The sequence below is a fragment of the Tachyglossus aculeatus genome, chromosome 13 (assembly GCF_015852505.1).
Source record: "Tachyglossus aculeatus isolate mTacAcu1 chromosome 13, mTacAcu1.pri, whole genome shotgun sequence".
NCBI classification, from domain to species: domain Eukaryota; kingdom Metazoa; phylum Chordata; class Mammalia; order Monotremata; family Tachyglossidae; genus Tachyglossus; species Tachyglossus aculeatus.
In genome coordinates this window covers 18203261-18216427 of record NC_052078.1, presented here as the reverse complement: position 1 = coordinate 18216427, position 13167 = coordinate 18203261, and the positions used below count along the sequence as shown (strand labels likewise).

The 13167-nt window shown below is 41.8% G+C and overlaps 1 protein-coding gene and 1 non-coding gene across 5 annotated transcripts in view; one reads left to right on the top strand and one right to left on the bottom strand.

Moving 5' to 3' along the window:
* ODAD2 (outer dynein arm docking complex subunit 2) overlaps window positions 1-13167 on the bottom strand; it is a 148704-nt gene that overhangs the window by 17587 nt on the left and 117950 nt on the right. For 2 of the 4 annotated variants that reach the window (XM_038755483.1, XM_038755485.1), the window contains exon 19: window positions 360-421. The exons of the other annotated variants lie outside the window; for them this stretch is intronic. In XM_038755483.1, the coding sequence (XP_038611411.1) occupies window positions 360-421 (62 nt within the window). The remainder of the gene's footprint in view (window positions 1-359; window positions 422-13167) is intronic. 4 annotated transcript variants of the gene reach the window in all.
* On the top strand, window positions 11714-11786 carry TRNAF-GAA. The gene has a single exon. It is a non-coding gene; the product is annotated as a tRNA-Phe (tRNA).

The following is a 13167-nucleotide window of genomic DNA, read 5'->3' as shown; positions in this document are numbered from 1 at the left end:
ATCCTCATACATTTTAAGTAACTGCTTTATGGGCTAGTGACACGACCGCAGTTGCAAGGCCATATAATTGGAAAACAAAAGAATCGTGCACGGCTCAAATCAGTTCCGGGAACGCAACATGTTTTCTGAAAACGTGCCAGGTATTCCAGAGGACACACAACTCTAATTAAAATCCATATTTTCAGCCTGTGATACCTAGAATTCTGTATTCACCCAAACAACGTTGCGTTAACTACAGAAAAATCTGTTATTACTCAACGCTACTGAATAATTTTCATACAACTAAAACATAACATGAAATGATGAACTGCTAAATGTAAAGGCACAAATTGAATGCAGATTTCAGATTCATATGCTACCTTTTTTCTAATCTTCCAGTGGCTGTGACGCCTTGGCCACAGCTGCATTCATATGGCGTGGCCTACGGAGATCAAAGTGGGTTATACACAAGGAAGTGTTTGTGTTAGCTTGTTAAAAATAAGCATTTTTGTCAGTCACCTATTATTCCTGGTCTCCAACATTACAGAATGTCTACAGTTTGCATTATATCAGATAAACTGTGCAATTAGGTACTAAAGGTGTGTGCGTGTGCAGGAGAAATAGGTCTAAATTATTATATACACACACACTTTCTAGGTATTATTCTAGAAACACCTAGAACATTTCACAAAGTTGATATTGAAATCCTCAGAAACAGCTGGCTAATGAGGGTGGCAAAGACAGTAGATGGCTAAGAAGGAAAATGCTTGTTGAGCTATGGCACTAAGGAACGGCATCATCCCTATACTACCATCACTTGGGCACTTCACCCTGCCTCCTTACTGACTCATTCCATTTTATGTCTGCAGGAACATGGCTAGAAGGGATGTGAGGATGTGAGAGGCTCTGGGAAAACCACTCTCACTACAATAGATTAACTCCTTCACACACGTTCTTGGTCCTCAAGTCTCAGGACTGAGGTTCACCCGTTTTTCTTAGCAAAGGGCTCAAATACATGAATGTATTTGTGGGTGTGTGGGGGTGAAAACTCCTTCCCTTTCAAAGATGACTTTACTGATAGTAAAGTCTAGTCACACTTCTAGACTGTGGGCCCGCTATTGGGAAGGGACCGTCTCTATATGTTATCAACTTGTACTTCCCAAGCGCTTAGTACAGTGCTCTGCATACAGTAAGCGCTCAGTAAATACGATTGAATGAATGAATGATAGCGAAATCCTATTCTTATGTATGAGTTTAGCTGAAAAACCCTTCGTACACAATCCAGTCCCTGTAAAATTGTCTCAAGGATGTTTGCCATTTACAGTGCCTGTTGAAGTTTTCAAATCTGTCCCCTGAAATTCCTAAAATTCCACCCAAGTGGGGAAATCCCTCTCCTGGTTGTTGCAAGTCTGCCTTGTCTACCTGCTGTAGTTATCGTCCAATCACTACTCAATTTTTATGCCATTTTCTTTAAGGCTGTGTATCACTATTTTACAATATTTGTCTACCCTTCCAGTTTCTGTATGCCCTATTTCACCTAGGCATATAGCAGTTGCTTGGGTGTACCGTTCACATGTCCCACCCAGAAAAGTTATGTTGGGATGAGCTTTACTCCAAAGCTGGTTAATTGACTGTTTCAAGTCATTCTGTTTTGCCATTTGATGTCAAGCACGGTTCTTGGGGGAAACAAAATTGTGGTAGAAACTGGGTGTCTTTTCTGTATGGTTTCAGTTCTTACAGACATAGACGTTGGGCACTATGCTAACTTTATAGATCTTTAGTTTCACTCAAACTTGTGTAATCACTGCAGTGTGTCTGTCAATTTCTGAGGTCAGCCTGCTGCCAGGGGATGGGCCCAGATCACTCCTATAGCAGGGCTGGGCCTGGTTTGGCAGCCCCCCTCTCAGTGGGGGTCTATGTGAGTAGAGGTGCTGACCGCTGCTAAACGAAAGGGCAGCCATAGCGGCAGTGGTGAAGTAATTTTCATGCAGGAATGACTGCTCTGATAATCATAATAATGGTATTTGTTAAGCATTTACTATGTGCAAAGCACTGTTCTAAGCGCTTGGGGGATACAAGGTGATCAGGTTGTCCCACGGGGGGCTCACAGTCTTAATCCCCATTTGACAGATGAGGTAACTGAGGCTCCGAGAAGTGACTTGTCCAAGGTCACACAGCAGACATGTGGTGGAGCCAGAATTCGAACCCATGACCTCTGACTCCAAAGCCCACACTCTTTCCACTGAGCCACGCTGCTCAGTGGAGGAGGGTGCCCATTTTACAGATGAGGAACCTGAAGCACAGAAAAGTGATTCACCCAAGATCACCCAACAGGCATGAGGCAGAACCAGGACTCCCAAACCCATACTGTTTCCACTCAAAATATCTCAAAATGTTATTTCAAAATGTGGACAGGAGATAGTATGATAAGAGGCCCTTGAGCTTAGGTAAAATGGCTCTTCCCAAAATGGTAATCCAGTCTGGGAAAAGTCTGACAGACTACTTTTGTTCAGAGCCTTTCTGGGGGAGCAGCCCACTATCACAAATGCCATACAATCAGGAATCTCCAGTAGTGACTGAGGTGATGTCTACCACTGAATTAACTTACCTTGACTTCATATTGTTGAGTTACACATAATAATAATTACGTCATTTGATAAAACCTTTCCACTGAGCCACACTGCTTCTCTAGTACTTTTCTGATACTTTTACTAGAACCAAAGTCTGGTCTGTACTTATTTCCAATTCTGAACTGTTCCAACTTATTTCCAGGCACCATACTAAGCACTGGGGTAGATACAATATAATCCAGTTGGACACAGTCCGTGTCCCACATGGGGTTTACAGTCTTAATCCCCATTTTACAGATGAGGAAACTGAGGCATAGTGAAGTTAAGTACCTTGTCTGAAATCACACAGCAGACAAGTGGCAGTGCTGGGATTAGAACCCAGGACCTCCTGACTCTGAGGTTCAGGCTTTTTCCACTAGGCCATGTTTCTTCAGGGGTTTCCTAATTGCATTTGTGCACCACTGACCAGAAAGGAGAATTTGGACCTAGCATTCAGCTCTGGAGAGGAGATGAAAATCTTTAAATAAATTTTGGACATCATGAGTTTCCTTTTTGCAGAGTGGCATAATTCAGTATTCTTCAGAATTAGTCAGTCCACAGTGCTTTGCTGACTCTGCAAAGTAGTTCATATTCACGTGCATTTCATCTTGGGAATGTGCTTCAAAAGCATAGTCATTAGTATACAGCAGCTTCTGGTTGACAGTCTCAAAGGCTTTCAATAACGTTCGCATCCTTCCTACTTGGATCTCTTCGACTTTCAATTCCTTTCATATTTTAAAAGGAAGAAAGCCTTTTAATCCAATCAATGATAGTTACTGAGTATATAGTGAGTGGTAGACACTATACTAAGTGCTTTGGAGAGTATAACTATAGCAAGTCAGATACTCCCTGCCCTTAAGCTTACAATTTAATGGGCTAGACAAAACATTATTTAAAGACACTGAAAGCTAGAGGAAGATTATGTATAAGAAGGAAACAGTACAGGCACATCAGTTTGAAGCAGCTGAAATGATTGACAGTACGGATTAATATATACAGTTGTACACATCTATGTACATATACACATACGCACATGCATAAGATTAAAGAAGTTATGTGCTACGGATGGATTTTGTGAATTATTTCCTGAACTAGGTAGAACCTTAAAGGTAGAACTTTTAAAGATGGAGAGAGCTGTGGTCTGGAGGATTTTGGTACGGAAGAAAGCATCAGGTTTGGGGAAAAGCAGGAGCTAGGGGTCAGAAGGTGAGAGAACTGTGACATGGTACAGTTTGGTGGGGACTTGGGGAAGTGAAGAGTATCAGCTGGATAAGAGACTATTTGGTACACCTATGTTCCTTCTATAACACCACCAAAATTCTTTACGTTACAAGGAATTTAGAGTGGGAAAAAGAGAACCAGTTATCATTCAATCACATATCGAACATACCCTCCTTTACCGAAGAAATTATGATGCTGTAGAGTAAAAATCATAAATGTATTATAAAACATTTCCTTCTACCTCTACTAATCAGTGATTTTTCAAGCATTTTGTCCTCTAAAACGTTAAAATAAGAACGATGCTTGAATTGGTTTTAAAGAGTTCTCTGACTTGGTCTCAGTTTGCCTGCAACACAAAGATGGACATATATTCCAGGGCTTGAGTCAAAACCCAAAGCCCAAATATACAGCACATACTGTAATGGTTGTTTGGGTAAGGTAATATTTATTTATTCAATTCATAAAACCATATTCAATGCCTCGCCTCCGGGTGCATATCACAACAACGAGTAACATTCATCAGTAGTGAGCAATAAATGAATTTCATACTAATATAGTAACAACAATTGCCACAAAAACTACAAACTGTCAATTCTATGGTGTTTCCAGTGACAATGTTGGGATCCAAAATTTGGACAGTGAAAAAACAGGATAGAAAGAACATTGATTCCTTTGAAATGTGGTGTTGGAGAAGGCTTTTGCTAATACCATGGACTGCCCGAAAAACAAACAAATGTATTTTAGAGCAAATTAAATCAAAGTGGTCTTTGGAAGGGCAAATAACTTGACTTAGATTAGCAGATTTTGGTCACATAATCAAGAGACTAAGTCTCTGGAGAAGACACTACTGCTAGGAAAAGTCCAGGGAAAACATGGAAGAGGCAGACCAGCGGCTAGATGGACAGGGACGATAACAACGATTATGGAAGAACCTTTAGAAAGGTTGCAGATTATGGCAGGGGACAGGATGTTCTGGAGCAATTCTATCCATGGAGTCACTATGAATCAGAAATGACTCGATGGTACTTTATAATAATGATAATAATAACAGTAATATAGGAAGCAAAACAGACGTTTGACCAAAATATTGAGCCATGGACTGTACCCTAAAGGTCAAAATTGTTAAGTTCTTTACAGAGAAAAATGTCCAGCCTCCAGGTGTACTCTCCCAGCTCTAAATTCCAATTCCAGAACAATGCTCCTAGGGTTTATGAACAGATCTTACTGTTCAGAAGGAAGACAAAGTTAAAATGGTGACAGATACAGTCCATCATGCCAGACCATAAAAGCCTGGAAAAGTGAAACAGACACTGGAGAAGTGAGTGGGATGAAGGAGCTAAGGGGAGTAAGGCAGGATGGGGCCAGGAAATGGGGAGAAAAAGATGCTTCCACAATCAACTTAATTCCCTTTTACTCCAGTGGGCCAAGGCGGCGAAGCAGATAGGGCCCAAATCAAGTAGTGCTTTAGAGAATAAAGACAAAATTTTGAATTATACTTAACAGATTTAAGGAAGGTAGTCAGGAAAGAACAGGTTTAGTAGTTTCTAGATGCCTCCACCCTTACGTAAACTGCTGAAATGGAAATCAGTGGAAGCTTTGCAGTTGGCTTTCAAGCAGAATGAACTGCAATAGCTCACATTAGAGGCTAAGAGGGGCAAAGGCCTAGATAACTGTGGCCAGACTGCATCTTGGAGAATGGCTGCGGATTCCTGCTAAGAACAGAGGGAAGAAAGTGTTCTTGGCCATGAATCAGAAAACAGCTGTGCACCCAGAAACTACAAGACTAAACTTTAAGGGAAAAAGTTAAACAGTACACTCTAGAGGGAGGCAAAATTTCCCCACCTCTCCAGATACTTTCTACTCTCTACCGGTATAACTTCTTTTTCATCAACTCAAACGAGAAACTCCAACCTTTGGACAAGGTGAATGGAGGTTTAGATGAGTCTCAGTGCAACTCTAGTAATTCTGGCAGAAATCAGGGCAAGGGGATCCTTGCCTAAGTGTCCTGCCTGGGAAGGGGAAGGGAGCACATAACTGAGGCAGGACTAGGCCTAGTAAAAAAAAAGGCTGCTCAGTTGTTGAAGGAAAGGGGGCCCTTCCCTGATTTAGTCCCCATTGCCCCTCTTGGCCCTCCCTTCTGCATTGCCGATACACTTGGGTCTGTCCTCCTTAAACCCTTGATATTCACCCCACGCCTAGCACTTACGTATGTGTTCTTATACTCTCAATCTTTTCCCCTTTCTGCCATTTAGTTTAATGCCTGTCTCCCTGTGTAGACTGTGAGCTCCTTGTGGGCAGGGATCGTGTCTACCATCTTTACTGTATTATACTCTCCCAAATGCTTAGTGCAGTGCTCTGCACACAGTAAGCACTGAATAAACATCATTGATTGATTGATGGTACCTTGGCTGTGCCCCTCCCTACCAATGGCACCCTCTTATCTTTAAGGCCATATCAACTCTCAGTTCCGAGCTGTTGAGACAGCACTATTCTGAATGTGGGCTGGGAATGTGTCTACCAACTCTGTTATACTGTACTTTCCCAAGCACTTAGTGCAGTGCTCTGCACACAGGACACACTCAATAATACCACAAATATACAAAATAACCACAATTATCATCATCATCATCGTCATCAATCGTATTTATTGAGCGCTTACTATGTGCAGAGCACTGTACTAAGCGCTTGGGAAGTACAAATTGGCAACATAACATTACCAATAAATATGGCTGATTGAGTTTGGAACAAAAAACCTCCCAAAAATCCCTTCAGGGGGGAACATGCAGGTTGGGAATATTTTCTAAGTGCTTTGTTTCTGGCCCTGCAAAAGAGAACACTGGGTCTTAATGCAGCACAAAGATCCACAGGTTAACAACTTCTAAGAAGTTATGTGTCTTGAAAGTACTAACCATATACAATTCATTAACTGAATAATATTGGGGGTGAGGAGGTTGAAAAAAAGATATCTGTTGCAATGAAGCTTGAAAGGGGTAAACAGCATTTGGCTGAGGCTGTTCACACAGTACAGAGTACTTCTTCAGAAGACTGTGTCATTGTGCGAGCCTCCAAGGAAACTGTCTTACTGGATAGGGACCGTCTCTATATGTCGCCAACTTTTACTTCCCAAGCGCTTAGTACAGTGCTCTGCACACAGTAAGCGCTCAATAAATACGACTGAATGAATGAACTGCTGTCTTGGGAACTCTGCATCACAGCTCCTCACTGTGCTAGACTCAGCCTAGACTCTGGATACTTCCCTGAAGTCCCCTTAGGGAGAAGGAGGCTTTGGGGAAAAGGACTGGAAGTTGGAAAGCCTGAAATAATAATAAAAATAATGGCATTTTTTAAGCACTTACTATGTGCAAAGCACTGTTCTAAGTGCTGAAATGAAATCTGTCATTCAATCAATGGTATCCACTGAGTACTTACTGTGTGCAGAGCAACGTATTTGCTGAGCACTTGGGGAACATTCAAAATAAGTAAAGACATAGTGGCACTGGGGTTCCTGAATGTGCTCTAAAGTGGGACAGATGTATGCTTAATGCAGGGTCCACCCAGTGTAACTGCTGCTAGTATTAGTTTAGCAGTTTTTCTTAGCTCAATCAACCAACCAGTGGTATTTACTGAGTACTAACTACGTGCACAGCACTGTACTAAGCAGTGGGGTAGATACAAGCTAATCAGTTTGGACACAGTCCATGTCCCACATGGGCTCACAGTCTGAATCTCCATTTCACAGATGAGATAACAGGCACAGTGAAGTCAAGTGACTTGCCCAAGATCATACAGCAGACATGTGGCAGAGCCAGGATTAGAACCCAAGTTCCAAGACTCTCAGGTCTGTGCTCTTTACACTACGCCATGCTGTGCAGATCTAGGCTCTAAAAATAATTTTCTAAAGAAAAATTCACCTTATAAATCTCTCTCTCAAGGTAGTGCGTATTAAAGCACTTGCTATCCACCAAGCACGGTGCTAAGCCCTGGGAAAGATAAAAGATAAGCAGTCCAGACCCAGTCACAAACATATACATCTAGCATTTATGAACTTATCTACAGTCTCCTTAGCACTCATATAAATATGCCTATTTTAATTATTTTACACCTCTCGAGTTGTAAATAGTTTCATGTTTGTCTTCTTCACTAGCATATAAACTCTTTGAGGGCAGAGAACCTATTATTTCGTTAATCTGTTCTTGCCAAGCCCTTGATACAGTGCACCACATTACGTGAGGCAACTACTTACACGCCCCACAAAGTCACCACTATTATCTCTGTGCCACTTCAAAAGTTTTCCATCAAAGCTAGGGTGGACAAATTGAAACCCCATAATCACGATCCTCAGTCTGGACCCGGTTCCAAGGAAGCTCAAAGAGAGAAGTGTTTCTTTATCTTAATCAATCCCCCGGACACTAAAATTGCTGAGGCCTAAGAGGTGCTAAAGAAATGCCTGGGGAAGACTGGATAAACGGGGAACAAGATTTTGAAACATTGCATTCCTTTAAATCTCTCCCAGTACTGCCAACACTGTTGGCTGCCAATGCTAATCCTAGTCTAAAAATACGATTTCGTGTCTACATAAGATTCATTTCTGGTGATTTTGAACTGGAGACAACAGAGTGTTGGGTGGAAAGAGGAATTAAAATGAAATCTACTATCAATCTATTTTGTCTGCAGGAGCTCCTGAGGGCTGGCCAAAACAAGCTACAACAGCCCAGTTATATTTAGAACGACTACGTTAACAAGAGGCCCCTGGTGTCCAGTTAAGTGGATAAATACAAAAGATGAGAAGTTAACTCTAGCACTCGGGCAGTCCCACCATTATATTAACTTGCTATTTAATTTGCATCTACGCGGCTCCAAAAACAGATTTGGGAAGGGCTAAAATGGCAACTACTGTCAAGGACGGCAGGTCTTCACGGTGAGCTCTATCCAGGTGATGGAACTTTTCTTCAAACCAATTTAGCCTAAAAGTTCGGTTCTGTTACAGAGAGGGAAAATTTCCAGCCAACTTATTTAGTGCTCGTTAAGGCAGCTAACATGGGGGGCTTTGTGTCTGTCTCAGGATTGACCAGGGGTTAAAGAGAGTTTTGTCTGGCAGCTGGATATTGTGACAGAGAAGTATAGAAACTGCAAGCTAGCTCTAAGGCTTGGAAGGGACAAAGAGCCCACAAAAGGCCAAAAAGAGTTAAAGAGGTATGAGCTTGCCCCACTTGAAAGGGTTTGAGTGGCTTGCAAGGGGCAAAGAACCCTAAAACCAACTTCAATCCTTTAAGCTTCCTTACTATAGTTATGGTATTCGATAGGTACTTACTTTGTATCAAACATTGCTCTAAGCATAAGGGGAAGGTACTAGTTAATGAGGTCAGACAGTGTCCCTGTCCCACATGGGGCTTACGGTCTAACAGGGAGAACAGGCATCAAATCCCCCTTTTAGAGATGTGGAAACTTAGGTCCAGAGAAGTTAAGTGACTTGCCCAAGGTCACAGTCAATGGCTGTCTTGGGTTATCAGCAAGTACCTGAAAGTAGAAATTCAGAGCAGGGAGACCAAACCGGTGCAGCCAGTGAGCCAGATCGTCTGCCTCAGGGTTTGTAGCCACTTAGGGCCCAATCTACCACAAGGGATCAGACCAAACCACGGGTCTGCTAAGTGGTTGAACAGCTACCTCAGTGCATGGCCATAAAATTTAACTTCCTGGGATTTCTATTTGTGGGTCTTCTTTTCTGTTTGTCTCTAATAATAATAACTATTATAATAATTATGGGATTTGTTAAGCACTTACTATATGTCACACATCATACTAAGCGCTGGGGTGGATACGAACGAACCAGTTTGGACACAGTCCCTGTCCCGCATGGGGCTCACGGTATTAATCCCCATTTTACAGATGAGGTAACTGAGGCACAGAGCAGTGAAGTGATTTGCCTATGGTCACACAGCAGACAAGTGGTAGAGCCAGGATGAAAACCCATGACCTTCTGATTCCCAGGCCCACTCCACTATGCCATACTGCTTCTCTGTCTCTCTCTGTTCCTTTAAATCTGGGAAACGGGAAAGACTTCCTCTGCTTTCCTTGTTGCATTTACACTTTAACACTTTAATCTTTCCCTTTAGATTTGCAACAACCAGGTCATATATTTTATTTTTTTTTGCTAATTCCCCTCAACATTTGGAACACTGCCTTGCGTATAGAAGTGCTTAATAAATTGGCACACTGCAAGTACTTAATAAATACCATTAACAAACTACTGCTGATGATGTAAGTTCCATGAATGCAGTTGCATGCTCCCAAGTGCCTAGTATGGAGCTCAACCCATGAGTAGAAATTTTTTAATTTTTTTGGCCTGTACAGGGCCTAACAGACCAAGCGCGCTCCTCCAACAGCATTACCTCCAGACCAGTTCCACAGGCACTATGCAGTCCCCACACGCTTCCCAGCAGGGCAGACATCTTCTCAAACCCTCCGAGAAGCTCCCTGTGGTCTCCATCTCTACCCTGGAGCCATCCCACAGCACCTGTATATATGTATATATGTCTGTACATATTTATTACTCTATTTTACTTGTATATATTTATTCTATTTATTTTATTTTGTTCCTATGTTTTGTTTTGTTGTCTGTCTCCCCCTTCTAGACTGTGAGCCCACTGTTGGCTAGGGACCATCTCTATATGTTGCCAACTTGTACTTCCCAAGCGCTTAGTACAGTGCTCTGCACACACAGTAAGCGCTCAATAAATACGATTGAATGAATGAATGAATGAATGCCAGGCTTGCCCTGGCCATCACCCTACACCCGCCCCTTGCATTCCACTCAAGGGTCAATGTAAAGACTGGCACAGCCACGTCAGAGAGAGACTCTGAGCCTACAAATAATTCATGCCAGAAGACACGTTCTGGAACTTAAAAACCTAATACCTATTTTAAAATGCCACATGCATAAATATTGCCTTATTGAGGGCAGAGATCACGCCTACAAATTCTACAGAACTCTCCCAGGCACTTAGGGCAGTGCTTTGCAGAGAGTCAGGTGCTCAGTGAATATTACTGAATTTGATTTGCTGAATTGAGGGTCCTAGATCACTTGGATTTTAGAAAAGTGGGTGTTCCATAGTCTATTTCTATTGTACTATGAGATGGGACTGTACCATTATACTGAATGAGAAATATTTTCACAAGGCTAGATTATGTGCGTAACAACATTCAAAACCAAAATTTTAAATTTTTCCAGAATGCTCCAGACCGTGAGCTGTTTGTGGGCAGGGAATGTGCCTGATGTTATACTGTACTCTCCCAAGTGCTTAGTACAGTTCTTTGCATACAGTAAACACTCAATAAATACAATTAATAATAATCCATTGGTGAAAGTTTCCAAAATGCTGGCTGGACCTAGATTAATGCTTTTTTTGAGCAGCTTCTATTACATGCTTTGTTAAAATCTTTTTTTTTTATATTACATTTCTAAAAAGCTTATAAAAGGATCCTTTTGTAGGAGAAGAGTTCTACATTTTGGTATCGAAAAGGATCTTTCCTTCAGGGTTAAAAGATGGGGAGGAGTAAATAAAAATACCCAGAGGAACAACATAGTAAGCGCTTAATAAATGCCATCATCATCATCAACTACAACATGGAGTGGTTGGAGGGACAAAATTCGTAACTATGTGATGCCTGAGATTATGGCCACCTGTCATACCAAAAATAAGGAGGAAAATAGGGAGCAAGAAAAATTGAGCATGGACCTATATACTACAGCAAGCTACCACAGAATGGGATCTAAGGCACATAAGTACTAAAGAAGTTAAACCATTGGTGGGGGGGGGGGGGGTAAGAAGTGGGGGGGGGGCAGGTGGGGGGGCATGTAATTATATGCTGAGAAGTAGTGTGTCCTAGTGGATAGTCCTGACGGGGCCGAAATACCTCAGTTGGGAGAGCGTTAGACCGAAGATCTAAAGGTCCCTGGTTCGATCCTGGGTTTCGGCACGTGGTTGGCTTTTCAAGCGCTTAGTACAGTGCTCTGCACATAGTAAGCGCTCAATAAATACGATTGATGATGATAGTCCTCACATCTGGGAGTTGGAAGGACCTGCGTTCCTAAGCCCGATCCATCACTTGTCTGTCGTGTTACCTTGGATAAGCGACTTTGCTTCTCTGTGCCCGTTACTGCATCTGTAAAATGAGGAGCCTCAGGTGGGACAAGGACTGCGTCCACCCTGATTAACTTGTATCTACCCCAGTGCTTAGAACACTATTTGACCCATAGTAAGCGCTTAATGCGTACCAAAATTATTATTAAACCAAGAGGGTCTTTTATCCTGCCATTCAAGTGAATTGCTAAAGGACTGAGCCCCCTCTTTCCTCTCCCCCTCCCCATCCCCGCAGCCCTACCTCCTTCCCCTCCCCACAGCACCTGTATATATGTTTGTACAGATTTATTACTCTATTTATTTTACTTGTACATATTTACTATTCTATTTATTTTGTTAATGATGTGCATCTTTTAGACTGTGAGCCCACTGTTGGGTAGGGACTGTCTCTATATGTTGTCAATTTGTACTTCCCAAGCGCTTAGTACAGTGCTCTGCACACAGTAAGTGCTCAATAAATATGATTGATGATGATGATGATGATCTAGCTTTACTTCTATTTATTCTGATGACTTGACACCTGTCCACATGTTTTGTTTTTATGTCTGTCTCCCCCTTCTAGACTGTGAGCCCGCTGTTGGGTAAGGACCGTCTCTATTTGTTGCCAACTTGTACTTTCCAAGTGCTTAGTACAGTGCTCTGTACATAGTAAGCTCTCAATAAATACAATTGAATGAATGAATGAATGACTAAGACTGTAATCCTCATGTGGGACAGGTACTGTGCCCAACCTGATTAGGTTATATCTACCCCAGTGCTTAGTACAGTGTCTGGCACATAGTAAGTGCTTAACGAATACCATAAAAAAAGTAATGACCAATTTTTCTCCTTTCTATTTCCACGTAAATAATTCCATTTTACAATAATAGATGACTGAAAAAGTAATACTTCTAAAAAAGTTCTGCACTTCTGATCTTTACTCTTTCCAAGTCCTCAGGAAACAATGGAACGCCTACATACACTGATCTAGCCCTAAAACAATGCTTGATGCTTTTGTGGCCATGTTTTATATCAGGATGGGAGGACAGAAAAGCAAATCTATGCCTTTACAGCTATTAAAAAAATAATGAAAACACTATATTTCTGTAACAACTATTAACATATCTGCTGAAATTCATACAAACGGGAAAGAAGACTTACTCTAGTTTTCCCTCTTTTTCTTCAATTTCCTTCCCCTTTCCTTTCATTACCTTATTACATCTCCCTGTCTCCATGGG